Source organism: Schistocerca cancellata, chromosome 3, assembly GCF_023864275.1.
Source record: "Schistocerca cancellata isolate TAMUIC-IGC-003103 chromosome 3, iqSchCanc2.1, whole genome shotgun sequence".
Taxonomy (NCBI): Eukaryota; Metazoa; Arthropoda; class Insecta; order Orthoptera; family Acrididae; genus Schistocerca; species Schistocerca cancellata.
Window position 1 is genome coordinate 271432675 of NC_064628.1, and position 22449 is coordinate 271455123.

Sequence of the window (22449 nt, forward strand, 5' to 3'; positions counted from 1 at the left end):
TAGTTCTAAGTCTAGGGGACTGACGACCTCAGATGTTAAGTCCCATAGTGCTCACAAGGGAACCTCCCCATCGCATCCCCCTCAGATTTAGTTATAAGTTGGCACAGTGGTTAGGCCTTGAAAAACTGAACACAGATCAATGGAGAAAACAGGAAGAAGTTGTATGGAACTATGAAAAAAATAAGCAAAATATACAAACTGAGTAGTCCATGAGAAGATACGCAACATCAAGGATAATCTGAGCTCAGGAACGCCATGGTCCCGTGGTTAGCCTGAGCAGCTGCGGAACGAAAGGTCCTTGGTTCAAGTCTTCCCTCGCGTGCAAAGTTTTTTATTTTCAGACAATTATTATCTGTCCGTCCGTCCGTCCGATGCGATCACTTTTTTGGGAGTGATTATCACATCGACAAGAAAACCTAAATCGGGCAAGGTAGAAGAATATTTTTACCCATTTGCCAAGTGTACAAGTTAGGTGGGTCGACAACATATTCCTGTCATGTGACGCACATGCCGTCACCAGTGTCGTATAGAATATATCAGACGTGTTTTCCTGTGGAGGAATCGGTTGACCTATGACCTTGCGATCAAATGTTTTCGGTTCCCATTGGAGAGGCACGTCCTTTCGTCTACTAATCGCACGGTTTTGCGGTGCGGTCGCAAAACACAGACACTAAACTTCTTACAGTGAACAGAGACGTCAATGAACGAACGGACAGATCATAACTTTGCGAAAATAAAGAAAGTAAAATTTTCAGTCGAGGCAAGACGTGAACCAAAGACATCTCGTTCCGCAGCTATGCACGCTAACCACGGGACCACGGCACTCCTGATCTAGCATTGTCCTTGTATTGCTTATGTTGGACGTGGACTACTCAGTTTGTATATTTTGCTTTTTTTTCATAGTTCCACACAACTTCTTCCGGTTTTCTCGATTGATCTGTGTTCAGTTTTTTAAGGCCTATCCACTGTGCCAACTTATAACTAAATCTGAGGGGGGTGCGATTGGGAGGTTCCCTTGTCAGAGCCATCGTTGCCGTACTAGGGTCCGTTACCTCAAATAATTTACCCTTCTTCATCATTCCCGAAAGTCTGTACCATCATCACGGAATCACCCTGTATAAAAGGACTAACACCAAGTTTCATGTTTGCTGCATGATTTTCGAGACGATAACTAAAGTTTTCTGATTACCTCTCGTAGGTTAACTGAGGACAGCGATGACAGGAAGGAATCATGATCACAAAGTTAAATACAATAAATTAGTAGAAAAGAGAGGTACATGGAAGTACCAGGTACGGTAAGGTGCGGTGAGTGACGGAGACCGAGGACGGCAGATTGCGGAATACGGAAGCGCGTGGCCACAGCGGCCGGCGTCGTGCCGTGCGTCTCGCGAGCGCCTCGTCTGCCATTGTGCATTGTGGCGGCCGGTGCCGCTCTGTTTGTCGCGGCAGAGAGAGTATCCGTCGCATATATAGGGCCACCTGCCGCCGCGGGAGCGCTTCTGCTGCACCATGGCTGCTGGGAAGCTGCCGGCGGCGCTGCTGCTAGTGGCACTACTGGCTTCGAGCCCCGCGCGCGCCATCGTGGCCGGCGCGGCAGCCAACGACTCCGCGAGCGAACCCCCGGCTGCCGAGGACCAACTGCAGCAGCTCCCCTCCTCACACAGGAGCGCTTCCGCCTTCCCAGGTACGTGGCGTTTCAGTCGAATGGCCCGAGTGTGGAACAACGAAGTGTTCTGTTGGCAAGATTCTAATGAACACTTTCAGAGATGCTCAATAAGCAATGCAAATCTTTTTCCTGAAAGCAGGTTGGGTTAATTCAATATACCATACTATTCCCCACTCTTTTGCTACAAAACCCTGATTCTCAACATAATCTCCGTTCAACGCGACGGCCTTACGCCACCTTACTGGAAGGGCGTCCGTCCCCTGTAACTGAGTGGTCAGCGCGACAAAATGTCAATCTCAAGGGGACCGGGTTCGATTCCCACAAAGAGAATTAAACTCCTGAATCAAGCACATGAGACAAGACAAGTACTTCACAGAAAACGCAGCACAGTCCCTGGTTCTACATCTATATCTACATTTATACTCCGCAAGCCACTCAACGGTGTGTGGCGGAGGGCACTTTACGTGCCACTGTCATTACCTCCCTTTCCTGTTCCAGTCGCGTATGGTTCGCGGGAAGAACGACTGCCGGAAAGCCTCCGTGCGCGCTCGAATCTCTCTAATTTTACATACGTGATCTCCTCGGGAGGTATAAGTAGGGGGAAGCAATAGATTCGATGCCTCATCCAGAAATGCATCCTCTCGAAACCTGGACAGCAAGCTACACCGCGATGCAGAGCGCCTCTCTTGCAGAGTCTGCCACTTGAGTTTGCTAAACATCTCCGTAACGAACGCTGTCACGGTTACCAAATAACCCTGTGACGAAACGCGCCGCTCTTCTTCAGATCTTCTCTATCTCTTCTGTCAACCCGACCTGGTACCGATCCCACACTGTGAGCAATACTCAAGTATAGGTCGAACGAGTGTTTTGTAATCCACCTCCATTGTTGACGGACTACATTTTCTAAGGACTCTCCCAATGAATCTCAACCTGGCACCCGCCTTACCAACAATTAATTTTATATGATCATTCCACTTCAAAGCGTTCCGTACGCATACTCCCAGATATTTTACAGAAGTAACTGCTACCAGTGTTTGTTCCGCTATCATATAATCACACAATAAAGGATCCTTCTTTCTATGTATTCGCAATACATTACATTTGTCTATGTTAAGGGTCAGTTGCCACTCCCTGCACCAAGTGCCTATCCGTTGCAGATCTTCCTGCATTTCGCTACAATTTTCTAATGCTGCAACTTCTCTGTATACTACAGTATCATCCGCGAAAAGCCGCATGGAACTTCCGACACTATCTACTAGGTCATTTATATATATTGTGAAAAGTAATGGTCCCATAACACTCCCCTGTGACACGCCAGAGGTTACTTTAACGTCTGTAGACGTCTCTCCATTGATAACAACATGCTGTGTTCTGTTTGCTAAAAGTTCTGTTCTGTTTGCTAAAACTTCATTATGAGCACATTACCTATTGACTCCTCAAAGAATGCCCTGTCTGCTTTTTAGTTGCCATTGCAACCCTTTACACCACTGTCCTCGCTACATGTTACTATACTGAACTGTGGGAAACGTTCAAAATCCTATTTTTCCTCAAACAGAGCAAACCCCTATTGACGGCTCCTCCTACAGCTCCATCTGTCACACCTCAGAGTTCAGCAAACTTGTCTGATACATTCATCAACACCTGAATCAACACCACCTCCTTCCCATTAACCAGTGCGGTTTTCATCCCACCTTCTCCTCTGATGACCAGATCCTGCACATCACCCATCTCCTATCCTACCAGATCAACACCCATAAATCTGCTATTTTTGTCTCCCTCGACACTGAGTATGCCTACGACCATGTATGGCATTCCGGACTCCTTTTCGAAGACCAAACTTACGCACTTCCAATTAATTATGTGAATCTTATTGGATTGTTTCCCTCTAATCACTGTCACAGTTAACAACAACTCCCCCACCTTCCTTCCCACTGCAGGCGTGCCCCAAGGCTCCATCCTCTCTCCTTTCCTCTCCCCCCTTTTACATAGCCTATATGCCCAAACCAGTTCCACCAGCGCACCTCCTTCAGTACGCTGATGATACCGCTTTCGTCGCCTTCTATCCTGCATTCCAGAAATCCATTCGAATCCGCCTCAGTCATTTTTACCTCCTGATTAACCAGTGGCTTCTCAAGTCTAATTTTCAACATTCGTCCATAGCACCACATCTCAAATGCTTCGATTTTCTTCTGTCCCGGTTTTCCCACAGTCTATGTTTCACTAACATACAATGCTCTGGTCCAAAAGTACATTCTCAGAAATTTCTTCCTCAAATTAAGGCCTATGCTTGATACCAATAGACTTCTCTTGGTCAGGAATTCCCTTTTTGGCAGTGCTAGTCTGCTTTTGATGTCCTCCTTGCTCCAACCATCATGGGCGATTTTGCTGCTTACGTAGGAGAATACCTTAACTTCATCTACTTCGTGTCCGCCCCCGGTAGCTGAGTGGTCAGCGCAACAGAATGTCAATCCTAAGGGCCCGGTTTCGATTCCCGGCTGGGTCGGAGATTTTCTCCGCTCAGCGACTGGGTGTTGTGTTGTCCTAATCATAATCATTTCATGCCCACCGACGTGCAAGTAGCCGAAGTAGCGTCAAATCGAAAGACTTGCACCCGGCGAACGGTCCACCCGACGGGAGGCCCTAGTCACACGTTATTAACATTTACAGGAAGGGCCAATGTACCGGAATGGTACCACTGTGCTGGTCGACGTCGGAGCCAAAGTCTTACCGCATCAATAACCTTCCCATCATCCACGTACTGACTCCCGTGGCCGGCCGGTGTGGCCGAGCGGTTCTAGGCGCTACAGTCTAGAGCCGCGCGACCGCTACTGTTGCAGGTTCGAATCCTGCCTCGGGTATGGGTGTGTGTGATGTCCTTAGGTTAGTTAGGTTTAAGTAGTTCTAAGTTCTATGGGACTGATGACCTCACATTTGACTCCCGTGGAGTGCATTCTTCATTGGAACAAAGAGCTGGAATTTAGAAGGTGTGAGATACGGACTGTAGGGAGTGTGATGAAGAACGGTGCAGTGAAATTTTGTGAGCTCTGACTCGTGTGAGGCCTTGCGTTGTCATAGAGAAGAGGGATCCTTTATCGTATGATTATATGGTAGCGGAACAAAACACTAGTTGCAGTTACTTCTGTAAAATATCTGGGAGTATGCGTACGGAACGATTTGAAGTGGAATAATCATATAAAATTAATTGTTGGTAAGGCGGGTGCCAGGTTGAGATTCATAGGGAGAGTCCTTAGAAATGTACTCCATCAACAAAGAAGGTGGCTTACAAAACACTCGTTCGACCTATACTTGAGTATTGCTCATCGGTGTGGGATCCGTACCAGGTCGGGTTGACGGAGGAGATAGAGACGATCCAAAGAAGAGCGGCGCGTTTCGTCGCAGGGTTATTTGGTAAGCGTGATAGCGTTACGGAGATGTTTAGCAAACTCAAGTGGCAGACTCTGCAAGAGAGGCGCTCTGCATCACGGTGTAGCTTGCTGTCCATGTTTCGAGAGGGTGCGTTTCTGGATGAGGTATCGAATATATTGCTTGCCCCTACTTATACCTCCCGAGGAGATCACGAATGTAAAATTAGAGAGATTAGAGCGCGCACAGAGGCTTTCAGACAGTCGTTCTTCCCGCGAACCATACGCGACTGGAACAGGAAAGGGAGATAATGACAGTGGCACGTAAAGTGCCCTCCGCCACACACCGTTGGGTGGCTTGCGGATTATAAATGTAGCTGTAGATGTAGATGTAGAAGGAAAATTTCGTTTGCATTTTTGTGGCGATGAACACGTTGAAGTCGTTTCTTCAGTTTCCTGAAGGAATCACAATATACTTCAGAGATAACTGTTGCAACTTGAGGGAGGACATCAAACAGAATAGCCGCTTCAGAGTCCTAGAAGAGAATCGCCACGACTTTGCCGGCTAAGGATGCGGCTTTGAACTTTTTTTTCCGAAGAGACGTCATGCAGCCTCACTCCACGGATTGCCGTTTTCTTTACGTTTCGAAGTTACGAAACCATGTTTCATTCCCCACCAACTCACCGTGCTTTTGTTTACCGCCAGGCCTCCGTAGATATTCTGCAAGCGCCCATGAATATCTGCGCACCTCGAGCTATCGAAAGCACGGTCAAATCGGGTATAAGGCGAAATTTGTAACTGAACTGAGGATTTCGTGGAATACACGTAATGTTCCCTTGGATGGAAAATCATCGACACGTGTAACAGTAACTTCAGTTGTGCTCCAGAGATGTGTGTAGGGACCAGTACGGTTCATATTGCATATTACTGACCTTAAAGACAATATTAATGCTATCCTCAGACTTCTCGCAGATTGCGCAGTTATTTATAATAGTCTCAGCGCGGAAGCGCTGTAACAAATATGCCTGAAAAGGCTGCATGTAGAATCGCGGTTTGTAGGGGTCTTGGTACTCAGCTTCTGAGCAAGGAAGACGAGGCAAAAAGTTTTTGGTTTGGCCCGGACCAGCGGCCATTTCTACAGCCGCTCGAACATCTGTTTTACTGTAGCTATATTACAGTATTTTAAGCAAGGTTTGAACGACCAACCGGAGCTGGCACCCATGTAAATTGTGCGAACTGATTAATTTCTTTTGCTGTGTTCAGCTAACAGCACTATGTGTATGTACATTGTTCTCATTTTGAGTGCAAAAACAGTCACCCTCGTTCGGATTTTACATGCGATAACAGTCGCCCTAAAATAACTACGGATTGGGTGAGACTGAGAGTTCATATTTGGTACAACTGTGTATTGGTCTTTGGTCTAAGATAACTCATAACTGTTTAAAAAAATCTCGCTTAATTTGGATTTTACGTGCATAAAACGCATTTTTCTGAGAGGTTTTTGAAGAGCGCAACTTCTATACTTTAAACTTGTACGAATCGGTTCAAATTTTCTACGAAGGAAGAGAAATTGATAAAGTAACAACGATTTTTTTTATCCTATAATCTTTATCCGTTGTCGACAAATTATTGTTTACATTCGAGTTAAATGCACCATGTAGGATTCGTTCTTACCTTAATTCAGTGGACGGAAACGTTTAAAGCGAACCAAATAAATAAAATACGGTAAAATTGAAAACTCGCGAAAGGCCATAGATTCCGAGTTATTCAAGATAAACGTGCAAAAGTGACAAGTGACCTTCAAACGCACCTCCACTCCCAGCTTCAGCCCCCACCGGTCAGGATTTCTAGTATGTTGTTCACGGCACTCCCTCCAATGACTGTACAAATATTTGCGACTGCGCGAATTATTCTCACATACGACCTGTTTAGTCTTCATTGTCTGGTCTTATTAGGTCACCGGCTTAGTCGAGCACTTACAAAATGTAAAACTGCCGTTTGTGTAAATTTCACCTAACAACTCTGCGAATTTTAACAGCATAAAATAAACAATTACTTAATTGTATTTGGAAGACCTTCTGACTACGAAATTACTGCGCTTGTAAGGGTTAAGTCTCGATCGCATTGACAACGTAATTAGTTTTAGCCTAACGTTTACAAAAATGGTTCTTTCATTCATTACACTCACTGGCACATTAAAATTAATAATGTTATCGAAGCAGCCAACTATACTGGTGGCTTAATAGCCCAATCAATAAAGACCAAAAGGATCGAATAACGGGAATAGTTTGTGCAGTCGAAAATTTTTGTACAGTTGTAGCAGGGAGTGCAGCGGACAACGTAGTAGAAATCCTGACTGGTGGGGATTGAATGTGGGGTAGAGATAAGTTTGAAGGTCACTTTTGTACGTGTTTCCTGAATTACTCGGAAACCTTGGCCTCTAGCGGAAACGTATCCTAGTACAAAAGTTAACAACATCAAATTTCCTCCAAAAGATCCTCTCCTTTTTTTCTGAAGAATTAATAGTTTGTGTGTAGCGAGTGAGAGAATATGAGAATCTCGCACGTGGTTCATGAAGGCCAGCTACAACGTTGCGGTTGCATGAAACGACAGCGGTAGTGGCAGCTGAATAATCCTGTATAAATTCGTAGTCTTCTACACCCGATGATGATTCATCATTATCAAATATAAAATGCTAGAATATTAAAACTAATGAAGTTTAACGGTGTTGCAGCATGTAAATCGCGCCAGAAGTACGTGAGTTGTTCTGTTAGAACCTATTGTCAAACAGAGAACCAGACGGAAGTGAGTTTTCAATTCGGAGCACAAGTGACGAATCTTTCCGATTAAAATTCATAATACAGGGTGGTTATTAATTTGCGGGACCATGACTAACGGTGAATATTAACCACAATATGTAGGATAATCTCTGTGGGTCCCATTGTCAAATAGAGAACCAGACGGAAGTGAGTTTTCAATTCGGAGCACAAGTGACGAATCTTTCCCATTAAAATTCATTATATAGGGTGCTTATTAATTTGCGGGACCATGACTAACGGTGAATATTAACCATAACATGTAGGATAATCTCTGTGGGTCCCATTCAACTTAGTCTGTTTCATAGCTATAGAATGAACAATAATTCGAACAGCGTTCTAGCTGTGCATAGTTGCATCGATTTCTGCTTGCTCGTTCTAACCAGAGCTCACTACCGTCAGATAATACATGAAATTTATCTTTTGTTGTTACCACAGTGGTAGGCGCTGCTACCTCCTCTTGGTCGAATTCATTAATGTAATTCGGGCGTTAACATTTTCACCTATTTCTCACGCCAAATATACAGGGAGATATTCTGCACAAGATCTTGGAAGATTTTTTTTAAATTACTGAGCTGGTTAGAAAAATGAGTACACATCACTGGGCCTTATCTTAATCATTTTGGACATGTAGATGACTGATTTGTATGCCTCGTTGCGGGACTTCAATAGAGAGTGTTAGATCTCTATATACAAGGCGATATAGCTAAGCTGTTCACCTCAGAATATTTCTGCAACCGCTTAAGATAAGCGTAATTTTGTTTTCAACCAGATGACTTGTGAGAAACTCCTCTCTAAACTACGTATAGTCTTTTTTTCATAGCCGTATTAATTACGGAGATTTCGGTATCAATATCACATTTTCAAGTGGAACTTAGATAATTTCTGCTGCTAGTTTCGCTGGTCGCAAAGACAGCGCTTCACTCTTTAACAACCGATTGCTAGTTTCAGAGTAAGTACACCATTTAAAACATGGAATTTAATTATTTTTATGATGAAACCGATTGCTATCTTATGCAGAAGTTCGTCATTTCATTCCTAAATAAAGAAATACGTCACGACGGATAAGGAGGAAACAGAGTGCCCCTTCGCCATGATAGCGGCATAAAAGGTACACAGAGAAAATAAGAGCCGACTATATCGTTCACGTGTGTCGATTGCTGGTTAATCTGAACAAAGTAAACTAGATATGCTACTCCTTTATGGAGAATGCAAACGGAACGCCAAGAGAACAGTTGACTTGTACGCAAAAAGACATCCCGACAGATGCTGTCAATTCAGCGAATGTTCTGGAAATTGTTATTGGAAGAGCACTGGAACACAATGTTGAGGCTAAGGAGAAAGCTTGTAACGAGCGGAGCGAAAAAATTAGTCGTTCCGGCAGTTATTGCTCATAATCCACATGTTAGCTCCAGAGAAACGGCGAGTGATTCTGGACAAAAACAGGCCATCGTTGTTGCATTTTGCACTTAGACAGCTTCTATCCATGTCACGGGTCACTTCATCAGAGGCTTAACCACTGTAACTACAGAAGATGCACGGAATTCTGTCGCTCGGTTCTGATGTGACATCAGGACAATAGGTTCTTTCTGTTTACCATGAGAATCAGGGAAAGCTAGATATAAGAAATATACGTTATTGGGCCGCTAAGAATCCAAACTAGCTGAGGAGTTTGAACACCACAGCCAGTGGATTCTGAATGTTTGGCACAGGGTTGTTGGAGACTACGCAACTGGTCATTACTTCTTTGAAGAAACTTTAATGGTTAAAAGAGAGGCACAATTTTTTTTACCGAAGTGCTACCGGCTATCCTACTTGATGTACGTGGTTGTGCTACCAGTTCGATGGGTGAAGGGTGCCCGGCTCACTACTGGCTTGTGGCTGGCAAAGACCTCACCCAGTCCTTTCTTAGTCTCTGAATGGGACATAAAGGCATAATAAGTTGGCCTACACGGTCGCCTCACTTGACGCCAGTCGACTTTTATTCTGGGATGAACTCAAAGATGAAGTCTCTTCACAAGTTTTGACGATCCAAGAAGATTTAAAACGTCGCCTCGTTGCAGCATGTGCAATGACATGGAAAGAATCTCTTCGACCGGTCCAGAAGTCCTTGCACCAGAGGAGGGACAAATCGCTTATATCCACCGTCATTACCTACTTTTTAATGTCTGAGTATGCGATCTACGCCGGCCGGTGTAGCCGTGCGGTTCTAGGCGCTTCAGTCTGGAACCGCGTGACCGCTACGGTCGCAGGTTCGAATCCTGCCTCGGGCATGGATGTGTGTGATGTCCGTAGGTTAGTTAGGTTTAAGTAGTTCTAAGTTCTAGGGAACTGATGACCACAGATGTTAAGTCCCATAGTGCTCAGAGCCATTTGAACCATTTATGCGATCTACTTCCCAGGTTTAGAATAATAGAACTGCTGAGAGGCCAACGAACTACCGGAAATGAAGAGAGTCTAAGGTGTTACAACTGTCTCAGAATGTTGTAGTTGCTAGAGCTATGCTGTCACTCAGGAAGCAACAGCGAGCTACCCGGCAGCGCGGCGATAATGCAGCGGCGAACGAGGAACGCCAAACTGCCCCCGCGGATGTCTGAACGTGTTTGATTACTAGCTGACAAACCCAGCGTTGCTCGGGGATTCATTCTGTCAGTTTTCTATTAGGAACGAAAACAAAAAGTGAACTGTGTTTGTAGTGAAGCATCGAAAATATTCTTTGCCATGTATTCGTGAAGATACCATTCAAATTATGAAACGGTCGTACAAAGAAATGTGCGTTGCGTATAAACGCATAAGTACAATATCCATATTAAGGAACACGATCCCGGACAGCTCCTGTACATTGCGTACAGCTGCTTCGAATGTCTACAACGCGGTTTTGTAAACGTCTCTATGGCAACGCCCCTTCGTAGCTCTATAGATGGCTATGGTTTTCGCATACAGCTGTTCACCCTTCGCAGTTGAAACCTGTGAAAAACCCTACCAGATGTCAGGGATTTCCTTAAATTAACTCGACTGTAGTAGTGTCTTAGTAGTGTGCGTATGTATACATGTATGCATGTATGTATGTGTATCCCACAGAATAAATTAAAACGTCATGCCTGGTGCAGCAGTTTTACTGCACGAACAGCGAAAATGTAGTAAGAAATATTTCTTTCCTTTCATCATTTTGTAGAGGATGTCAAAGAGAAAAAGTCTCGTAAAGGTTTGAAATTGTGCGTGAAGTTTGTTGCAAGCCGCTAAGTTCTCTCATTATCCAATATGGCATGAATACAGTCAGTGGTATATGTGAATACCATCTGCAAATTTTTTTTCCGAATAGCAGAAATAAATTAAAACGTCATGACTGATACAACAGGTTTGCTGCGTAACCAGCGAGAATGTAGTAACCGATAATTTTGTTTTTCCTTTCATCATCAAATTTCCGCCTGCTTAGCTGGGTGATAACGTGCTCGCCTCGCATGGAAACGGGCCCGAGTTCGATTCCCGGCCGGACTGGAGATTTTCTCCGTTCGGGAACTGGGTGTTGCGTTGTCTCCATCATTTCACCCTCATCACCGGCGCCCAAGTCGCCCAATGGGGCGTCGACTCAAATAAGACTTGCAATTGGCGGCCGATCTTCCCCGGGTGGGGCCTCCCGTCCAACGATACCATACGCTCATTTCATTTCATCATTTCGTGAAGGGTGCCAACGAGAAAAGTCTCGTAAATGTTTGAAATTGTGCGTGAAGTTTGTTGGAAGTCATTAGGTGCTCTCATTCTCCAATATTGGACGAATATAGCCAGACTATTCGTGCGCTGTGATCTACGTTCTTTTCACCCCCAGCTCCATTCTTTTAAGAGGTAGGTGAGGTAGGTGGTACTTACCCCCACAAGAGTTCTTTTCCGACAGTTAGCAATATGCGTACATAATTCAGTTGAAATCAATCCAGTGGTTTATGAGATGTAGAACATACATACATACACTTTTATATCCACTTTTATAATATTTGTGAAACGGGACAAACATTTGTACGGTACTAATTGTAATTGTTGACTGGAATACTCCCTTTCAAATTCTGAAGGTGGCAGGGGTAAAATACAGGGAGCGAAAGGCTATTTACAATTTGTACAGAAACCAGATGGCAGTTATAAGAGTCGAGGGACATGAAAGGGATGCAGTGGTTGGGAAGGGAGTGAGACAGGGTTGTAGCCTCTCCCCGATATTATTCAATCTGTATATTGAGGAAGCATTAAAGGAAACTAAAGAAAAATTCGGAGTAGGTATTAAAATCCATGGAGAAGAAATAAAAACCTTGAGGTTCGCCGAAGACATTGTAATTCTGTCAGAGACAGCAAAGGACTTGGAAGAGCAGTTGAATGGAATGTATTGTGTCTTGAAGGGAGGATATAAGATGAACATCAACAAAAGCAAAACGAGAATAATGGAATGTAGTCGAATTAAGTCGGGTGATGCTGAGGGAATTAGATTAGGAAATGAGACTCTTAAAGTAGTAAAGGAGTTTTGCTATTTGTGGAGCAAAATAACTGATGATGGTCGAAGTAGAGAGGAAATAAAATGTAGACTGGGAATGGCAAGGAAAGCGTTTCTGAAGAAAAGAAATTTGTTAACATCGAGTATAGATTTAAGTGTCAGGAAGTCGTTTCTGAAAGTATTTGTATGGACTGTAGCCATGTATGTAACTGAAACATGGACGATAAATAGTTTAGACAAGAAGAGAATAGAAGTTTTCGAAATGTGGTGCTACAGAAGAATGCTGAAGATTAGATGGGTAGATCACATAACTAATGAGGAAGTATTGAATTGGATTGGGGAGAAGTTTGTGGCACAAATTGACTAGAAGAAGGGATCGGTTGGTAGGACATGTTCTGAGGCATCAAGGGATCACCAATTTAGTATTGGAGGGCAGCGTGGAGGGTAAAAATCGTAGAGGGAGACCAAGAGATGAATACACCAAGCAGATTCAGAAGGATGTAGGTTGCAGTAGGTACTGGGAGATGAAGAAGCTTGCACAGGATAGAGTAGCATGGATAGCTGCATCAAACCAGTCTCAGGACTGAAGACCACAACAACAACAGTTGTAATTATTGCTGTCGCACTACAAGTCATCCCCATGATACAGATACACAATTATTTCGCTAGAAGAAAGCAATGGTGAACCACCCCCACTAGGGCCCTGCCCAGCACAGCAGCTGTCCCAAACGCACATTGCTTCAAGAGTTCTTCTTAAGGGGCAGCCGCAACTGTACAAGTCCATTTTGAAAAAATGAAGAAACCACAGGACAGTCGCTTAGTCCACAGTCTTTTATTGTGTACAAGACTATTTTCGGAACACTTTTCTACACCAGGAGATGGAACTTTAGGTGTTCCGAAACTGTGCGTGTACGCAATAAAAGATTGTGGATTAAGCAGCTGTCCTGCGGTTTCTGCATTTTTCTACATCTACACTATTTGAATATGGACCTGGCTCTGACTATACTCGATGTACTGATGTTACAGCATCTGGCAGTTATGGGGTGTATGGCAGCGGCGGGCTGGAACACGGCGGCTCCTTCGTCAGTGGTCCAGGAACAGGTGTGAGCTACGGTGGCGCCGGTCTGGTCGGCGGCTCCTATGGCTCGTATAGTGTGGAGGGCGGAGGCAACGTGCATGGGGGCTTTGACCACCAGCCCCTGCCGCTGCCGCATCCTCATGTCCCGAGCCATCACCCCCACTACCCGGTAAGCGACACTTCTACTAGTTTAGTCCTTGCTCCTCTCAAATACTCTACTATACATGTGTGTTTGTTGCTACAGTAGGAGATACATTTATGAGCCTCAAACATTATGGCTATTGCCCATCGCGAGACTGAATACTCCCTCGAGCACATGATGCGGTAAGGAAACTATACAAGCAGAGCAGAAACCAGTGGAGAACCATTCTAGCTATGATACGGGCCACAAACCAGATGTCCACTGACATATCAGACTTCGACAAACAGCAGACCGTTATGGCCCGGCATCTGGAAACGGGCACTTCGGAAACGGCAAAGCTGGTCGACTGTTCGCGAGCTACAGTAGACAGCACCTATGGAAAGAGGCTGAAGGATGGTGAAACCACGAATAGATTACAGGTTGTTGGATTCCCAGGCTTCATTGCGGAACGTGGAGGTCGGACCATGCCTGCTCTGTAATGCAGGAGAGGCGGCGATCTGTGTCATACCCGACGAGAGAATATTATGCTGAGTCCAACGACTTCGTCAGCTGTGGTTGCAGTGGATACGGGTTCATCGAGACTGGAGTGTGGTCAGACGATTGACTCTTGTTATACCAGGTCAATGGTCGTATCTTGAGACGCCGTTATCCTGGCGAATGGCTTTTCGAAACGTGGACCGCGCCTCAGATGCAGTCTGGTGGAGGCAGTATTATGCCGTGGGGGACATTCACTTGTGCTTTCACAAGTATAATTAAATAACTTCACCTTTGACTTTGGCACAGATAAGGCAGCTACTGCGTTTAAACTCTCTTTTGATTTTCCCCCTAGATGCAGAGATTTTAAAGTTTTGGGGTGTCTAATATAAAAATTTGTGAAAAAAATTGCCTATAGTTTTATATGTTTTTTTCGTGGCAACTGTAACGAGAGAACGTGTTAAATACAGGATGAGCTGGCGGTCGGAGATTTCCGTTTCTCCGGTTCTCAGAGAATGCCAGACAAAGTCGGATAAAACTACTACAACTCGCGATGAAAACCCCGTCTCTCATGGCAGCTAAAGTAATCGCAGTCGCCATAAGAGTTTCTCGAAACAATTTCAGAATGAGACGGTTGAACAACAGTAGCAGTATTATATCTCTTTACTAACAAACTGGTCGCTTAGGGAACGTCTTTAACACACAAGCTGACGGCGAAATATTTCGCGTCGTGTGGAGTGTGTTAGTAGCAGATTCGCCCATCATTGTTAATTTGTGAAAAAGCACTATGCACTGGATTGCAAAACACACTAATAGTTTTATGAAAGTCCGGGGATCCAACATCGAATAAAGGTTTGTAGACGATATTTACCTTCTTTTTCACAAAATAAATTTTTTATTCTTGATAATTGCGATTAAGTTGTATCTCCTCTGCCCTTCAAATTACATCTACATGCAAACTATGTATCTGACCCCCATAAAACAATGTCCAATCACCATTCCTTATCTCCAAAATTACAAAAGGCATCGATGCTCTTCTTCACAGCAAAGAGCATTGTTGTCTCAATTACAGTAGCGTATCATCGCTGGCACTCGCAGCCGGAATATTACAATAATATTAATTTACCGCTCCGCTGCGTCATTAAGGTGCACTTTTTTTTCGTTCAAAACCATAACATACATAGACACAACTAAAAGATTTTCACACTTAGAGCTTTCAGCTAATGTCATTTGTCAACAATAAACACACATACACACACACACTCACGCAAACGCAACTCACACACTTGACTGCAGTCTCTGGCTACTGAAACCACACTGCGAGCAGCAGCACCAGTGAATGATGGGAGTGGCGACTGGGTGCCGGAAGGAGGCTGGGGGGGGGGGGGGGATAGTATGGTGGGGATGGCGGACAGTGCTGCAGGTTGGGCGGTGGGCAGGGTATAGGTGAGGAGGGTGGGGGAACTACTGGAAAAGGAGAGAGAGAGAGAAATAAAAAAATAAAAAAATTAAATAAATAAAAAAAGAGAGAGAAAAAGACTGGATGTGGCGGTGGAATGACGGCTTTGTAGTGCTGGAATGGGAGAAGGGAAGGGGCTGGATGGGTGAGGACAGTGATTTACGAAGTTTGAGGCCAGGAGGATTATGGGAACGTAGGATGTATTTCAGGGAAGGTTCCCACCTGCACATTTCAGAAAAGCTGGTGTTGGTGGAAAGGATCCATATGGCACAGGCTGTTAAGCAGTCATTCAAATGATGGGTATCATGTTTGGCAGCGTGTTCGGTAACAGGGTGGTCCACTTGCTTCTTGGCCACAGTTTGTCGTTGGCCATTTCATGCGGACAGACACTTTGTTGGTTGTCATGCTTACATAGTATGCAGCACAGTGGTTGCAGCTTAGCTTGTAGATCACATGACTGGTTTCACAGGTAAATTCAGTTACATTCCATCCTGGATTTTCGATTGTTTGATACATATGAGTTTTCACTTCGCATGAAAGATATGACGCAAATAAAATAAGCGCATTACTATACACCATAGAACCCTCAGTTCACATCACGTAGGGACATTACACAAGGCACCACGACAGTTGTGGACTGCGTACCATTATTATGGATAACCTATTTGATATCTTCCCCTGCGGCGATGGCATCTTCGAGAGGACAGCTGCCTCTGTCCTAAGGCCACAATCGTGCTGCATTTCTTTGAAGAGCATAGCAATGAACTAACATTCGTGATTTGGCTACCAAATTCACATGATCTGTACCCAGTGGATCACATCTGGACATGTGGACCACTAATGCACACCAGCTCTGCCCCCACAAATTACCAGCTCGTAATTTACGGGAACTGCGTGACCTGTGCATTCACATATGGTGCCACGTATCTCTGGAGGCCTACAAAGAACTTGCCAAACAACTGTATTGGTTTGCAGAGATGAACCAACACGCCAATAAGATTTTCATTAAGTTTTGTATCATCAGTGTATGCTGCATCGCAGGGGTAACTACGAATTCGGTTCTGGCAATAATAAGAATTTTTCCCATTTAATACTTTGAACATGCCTAGAAGAGTCAGATAGCAAGATCTAGCGTCCCATTGACATGGATGTCAGTACGGAAGGCCGGCCGCGGTGGTCTAGCGGTTCTGGCGCTGCAGTCGGGAACCGCGGGACTGCTACGGTCGCAGGTTCGAATCCTGCCTCGGGCATGGGTGTGTGTGATGTCCTTAGGTTAGTTAGGTTTAAGTAGTTCTAAGTTCTAGGGGACTTATGACCTAAGATGTTGAGTCCCATAGTGTTCAGAGCCATTTGAACCATTTTTGAAGTACGGAAGGAGCACTAGACCTGCAGGGTGAGGATGGGGAAACAAATACGGACGGAGTCTTGTGAAAGGAATTACCCTAGTATTCGCCTGATGTCAGTCCAGAAAAGCGTCATTTCGGTAAATCACGACTGCTGGGTATTACACTCTTCACAGCAGATGGGCCGAGACATGTTTTCACTGTAGCGTCTAGTTCCCTCCTTTTCTTCGAGTAACATAAAGAATGCGTCAGTTTCAATTATCTCCTCGACTAAATTAAGCAGCGACAATGAAATTTGGTGAAGGTGTCAGTCCTTCTCCACATAGGCACCCGTCAGTGCAGCATATATTTCCCAACGATCGATGACATGACAGCGATCTTCATTGCAGAAGTCTCTATTTTGGCTATTCAGGAAACATTCCACCTCCAAAATTACATCGTCGTCATTCTTGATATGCATGCGACGCAATGGTTTCTTCGCCCTGCGAAACAGAGTGAAGGCGCTAGGTACCATGTCAAGAGAATACGATGGAGTGGGCTGGGGTGCTGTCACGGCGTATAACACTCCCATTACCGCGACAAGATATTTCGGCAGTAGGAAAGAATGTTGCTTCTTGACGATAGTGTACCAAGGAACATATGATATTTTTTGGTCGGTACTTCAGTCTAGTGACTGATTCTAGAACCAAATGAAGGAATGCGAACTAGGTACCACCATAAGCAGTTTCCGCCATTTCTTTATTGTTTTTGTTGCTGCTAGACATGAGGTTGTGTTTTGTGTAGCATTTGTAATTATTTCCGCTTTACATTCTTGAGTGATGTATAATAAAATTGAGGTGAAAAAAGTGATGGGATACCGATATATATACATACAGATGATGGTTGCATTTCGTACACAAGGAATAAATGGGCAGTGCATTGATAGAGCTGTCGTTTGTACTCAAGTGATTCATGCGAAAAGGTTTCCGACATGATTATGGCCTCACGACAAGAACTAAAAGACTCTGAAAGCGGAATGGTAGTTGGAGCTAGACGCATGGGACATTACATTTCGAAAATCGTTAGGGAATTCAATATTCCGAGATGAACAAATCACGACTGTGCTGAGAATAACAAATTTCAGGCTTTACCTCTCACCATGGACAACGCAGTGGCTGTCGACCTTCGCTTAACGATCTGGAACAGCGGCCTTTGCGTAGAGTTGTCAGAGCTAACAGACAGGCAACAATGCGTGAAATAACCGCAGGAATCAATGTAGGACGTACGACGAACGTATCCGTTAGGACAGTATGGTGAAATTTGGCGTTAATGTACTATGGCAGCAGACGACCGACGCAACTGCCTTTGCTAACAGCACGACATCGCCTGCAATGCCTCTCCTGGGCTCACAACCATATCGGTTGGACCCTAGACGACTGAAAAACCGTGACCTGGTCAGATGAGTCCAGATTTCAGTTGGAAAGAACTGATGATAGGGGTCCAGTGTAATGCAGACCCCACGAAACCATGGACTCAAGCTGTCAACAAGGCAATGTGCAACCTGGTGTGGGATGTGTTCACAGGGGATGGGCTGAGTCCTCTCGTCCAAATGAATCGATCATTGGCTAGAAATGGTTATGTTTGGCTACTTGGACACCATTTGCAGCCATTCATGGACTTCATGTTCCCGAACAACGATTGAATTCTTATCGATGACAGTGCGCCATGTCACCGGGCCATAATTGTTCTCCACTCGTTTCAAACCATTCTGGACAGTTCGAGCGAATGATTTGGCCACCCCGATCGCCCGACAAGAATCCCATGGAGCATTTATGGGACATAATCGAGAGATCAATTCGTGTACAAAATGTTGCACCGGCAACACTTTCGCAATTACGGACGGCTATACAGGCAGCATGGCTCAATACGTCTGCAGGGGACATCCAACGACTTGTTGAGTCCCCATTGTCACCTCAGTGCATATTAAAGCTATTGGGCACATACAGTTAATTTTTCAGGTGCAGAATTTTATACTGTTATGTTTTATAGTGCTATGTTAATAATTTTAGAACTATTTTATGTGTGGACGGTTTATCAATACCTCGTCCGTCACGTGCCTTGTTGTACCTTCGAACAGACGAAGATCTTACTGTGGAGCATATGATACTTCGAAAGAAATGAGTTTCTTTAATGTCTTAAGAATCTTACCATCCTTGAAAATGGAAGTTTGTGTTAGTTCCCTACAGCTCCTACTTCAAAATTTATTTATCCTGTAACATTTTTTTAATAATACTTCTGTTCAATTTGATTTATCTCGCTGATCGTTACTGTGTAGTAGAGCAATAATGATACAAATAGAGTATTAAATACCGTATTGACAAGATTTTCTCTCTGCTGTAAAGTTTTTAAATTGCAACAAAATATTTGTTCCTAGATACATGACCACGTACTTTTGAACATGATTCACATTTGAAAAACCTTTATTTCACAGAGTAATTGTTATAATTTCGTAAGAAGACTACAGAACATAAAAATTAAAAATGGAATAAGAAATATACCAGGGGAAAAATGCTCCTATTGAAGCACAAAAAATTAGAATATGTTCCTGTTTATTTAATAGACTCTGAATGAAAAGTGGAGTATCAGCTGTCTCATTCTATTTTTCTCAATACCTTTAAAATTTTCCCACTGATTTCGATATGCGAAAGTATTCGCTCTTTTTTAACATACATGTCAATTCTTCACACTACCTGTTTCAACATACTAGCCCCGGTCATCAGAATAATTCAACTATTCCCCTAAATTCATACATGTATTTTATAGTTTAATTATTTATTCCACAACTCCTGATGTGGGAACGTAGCCTTCTGAACCAGTGGCAAAGGCAAACACTCCTTTCATCACTGCTTGTCGATGTCGAAAAACAGTTACGCGTTGCTCCAAAGACAACCATCCGATTTCACAATAGTGCATGTTTAACATGAATGTAAATAGAAACGTGAGGTAAATTTAACTTACGTATTGGAGTACAAAGACTTGTTTTCAAAAGAATCAACTGATTTTACAAGAGTATATGTTTTACGTGTATGCACATACAACCTTCGGATTGTTTTTGCAATTAGGACCTTGAAGGCTACTGATGCTATGCGAGATCTGTGCGCCCATAACAGCCACAGGTTTAGTGCGGTACTCTCGAAGAAAATCGAGAATTGCACCCGTCGAAACGGCGAACGCAAAACATGTTTTGCTGGTATGTCACCTTGGTCTCGACTTGACGCAAATTGGGTAACGAACAAGTCAGCTAGCACCACCATGGAGACTCCTACTGGCAATCGTACGAGCTGGTAACTTACAAGTGGGGCCGACGTAAAGTTTTAGTTTAAATTCGTGAGTTAAAATTTATGCAAGTTTCTACGAGGCTTCGACAAAAATACGGAAACGCCAAAACACGACACGTTATCATGCTTAATACGATGTAGCCAAACCACTGGTAGTCAACACAGCTTCCAATCGTTTCGGAATGGATAACTACAGATCCTGTATGGTTTTCAAGGGAATCTTCCCCTAAGATAGTGACAAGTTCGGGTAATGATGATGGAGGTGGATAGCGATGACGCAGATTTCACTCCAAATTAGATCATGAAGACTCAATAACAGGTCTAGTGGCTGTGGTGCCCAGGGGAGATACGATAATTGATTCTCGTGTGAACAAAACCGGTCCTATACGATGCGAGCAGTCCGAACAGGGGCAATATCGTCTTCGAACACAGCAACACCATTAGAGAATAGTATAATAAACAGTGTACAGCACCGTAGTTCCTCCTCTAGATTGTCGCACAGATGACAAAACGGTAGATATCGAAATAGACGACAGAGGGATAGAGAAACAATTAAAATCGCTCAAAAGAGGAAAGGCCGCTGGACCTGATGGGATACCAGTTCGATTTTACACAGAGTACGCGAAGGAACTTGTCCCCCTTCTTGCAGCGGTGTACCGTAGGTCTCTAGAAGAGCGTAGCGTTCCAAAGGATTGGAAAAGGGCGCAGGTCATCCCCGTTTTCAAGAAGGGACGTCGAACAGATGTGCAGAACTATAGACCTATATCTCTAACGTCGATCAGTTGTAGAATTTTGGAACACGTATTATGTTCGAGTATAATGACTTTTCTGGAGACTAGAAATCTAATCTGTAGGGATCAGCATAGGTTTCGAAAAAGACGATCGTGTGAAACCCAGCTCGCGCTATTCGTCCACGAGACTCAGAGGGCCATAGACACGGGTTCACAGGTAGATGCCGTGTTTCTTGACTTCGCAAGGCGTTCGATACAGTTCCCCACAGTCGTTTAATGAACAAAGTAAGAGCATGTGGACTATCAGACCAATTGTGTGATTGGATTGAAGAGTTCCTAGATAACAGAACGCAGCATGTCATTCTCAATGGAGAGAAGTCTTCCGAAGTAAGAGTGATTTCAGGTGTGCCGCAGGGAAGTGTCGTAGGACGGTTGCTATTCACAATATACATAAATTACCTTGTGGATGACATTGGAAGTTCTCTGAGGCTTTTTGCGAATGATGCTGTGGTATATCGAGAGGTTGTAACAATGGAAAATTGTACTGAAATGCAGAAGGATCTGCAGCGAATGGACGCAATTGAATCTCAATGTAGACAAGTGTAATGTGCTGCGAATACACAGAAAAAAAGATCCCTTATCATTGAGCTACAATATAGCAGGTCAGCAACTGGAAGCAGTTAATTCTATAAATTATCTGGGAGTACGCATTAGGTGTGATTTAAAATGGAATGATCATATAAAGTTGATCGTCGGTAAAGCAGTTGCCAGACTGAGATTCATTGGAAGAATCCTAAGGAAACGCAATCCGAAAACAAAGGAAGTAGGTTACAGTACGCTTGTTCGTCCACTGCTTGAATACTGCTCTGCAGTGTGGGATCCGTACCAGATAGGGTTGATAGAAGAGATAGAGAAGATCCAACGGAGAGCAGCGCGCTTCGTTACAGGATCATTTAGTAATCGCGAAAGCGTTACGGAGATGATAGATAAACTACAGTGGAAGACTCTGCAGGAGAGACGCTCAGTAGCTCGGTACGGGCTTTTGTTGAAGTTTCGAGAACATACCTTCATCGAGGAGTCAAGCAGTATATTGCTCCCACCTACGTATATCTCGCGAAGAGACCATGAGGATAAAATCAGAGAGACCAGAACCCACACAGAGGCATACCGACAATCCTTCTTTCCACGAACAATACGAGACTGGAATAGAAGGGAGAACCGATAGAGGTACTCAAAGTACCCTCCGCCACACACCGTCGGGTGGCTTGCGGAGTATGGATGTAGATGTAGATGTGTACAACTGATCAACCAAATGGGCCATATAGCCCTTGGCAGTAATGCAGCCTTGCAGAGTAACCGTGGGACACGTAGAATACCACGATATGGCTGCCAAATTCATAACCGAACCCCCGCCATGTTCTGCTCTTGGGACGTAAACTCGGCCAAAAACTGAAAGCAGTGCGAAACAAGAGTCATCCGACCACAAGACATTCCTCCATTGCTGCATAGCCCAGGTTTTATGGCTTCGGCACCACGTTCTCCTGTTACGGGCGTTTGCATGGCTGATGAGTTGCTTTGCAATTCCA

At 44.2% G+C, this 22449-nt stretch overlaps 1 protein-coding gene across 1 annotated transcript in view; it reads left to right on the forward strand.

Moving 5' to 3' along the window:
- Positions 1-1509: 1509 nt before the first annotated feature.
- The window catches only part of LOC126176254 (uncharacterized), a 63316-nt gene continuing 42376 nt past the window's right edge, over positions 1510-22449 (forward strand). The window contains exons 1-2 of the mRNA XM_049923400.1: positions 1510-1684; positions 13346-13566. Of these exons, the coding sequence (XP_049779357.1) occupies positions 1510-1684; positions 13346-13566 (396 nt within the window). The remainder of the gene's footprint in view (positions 1685-13345; positions 13567-22449) is intronic.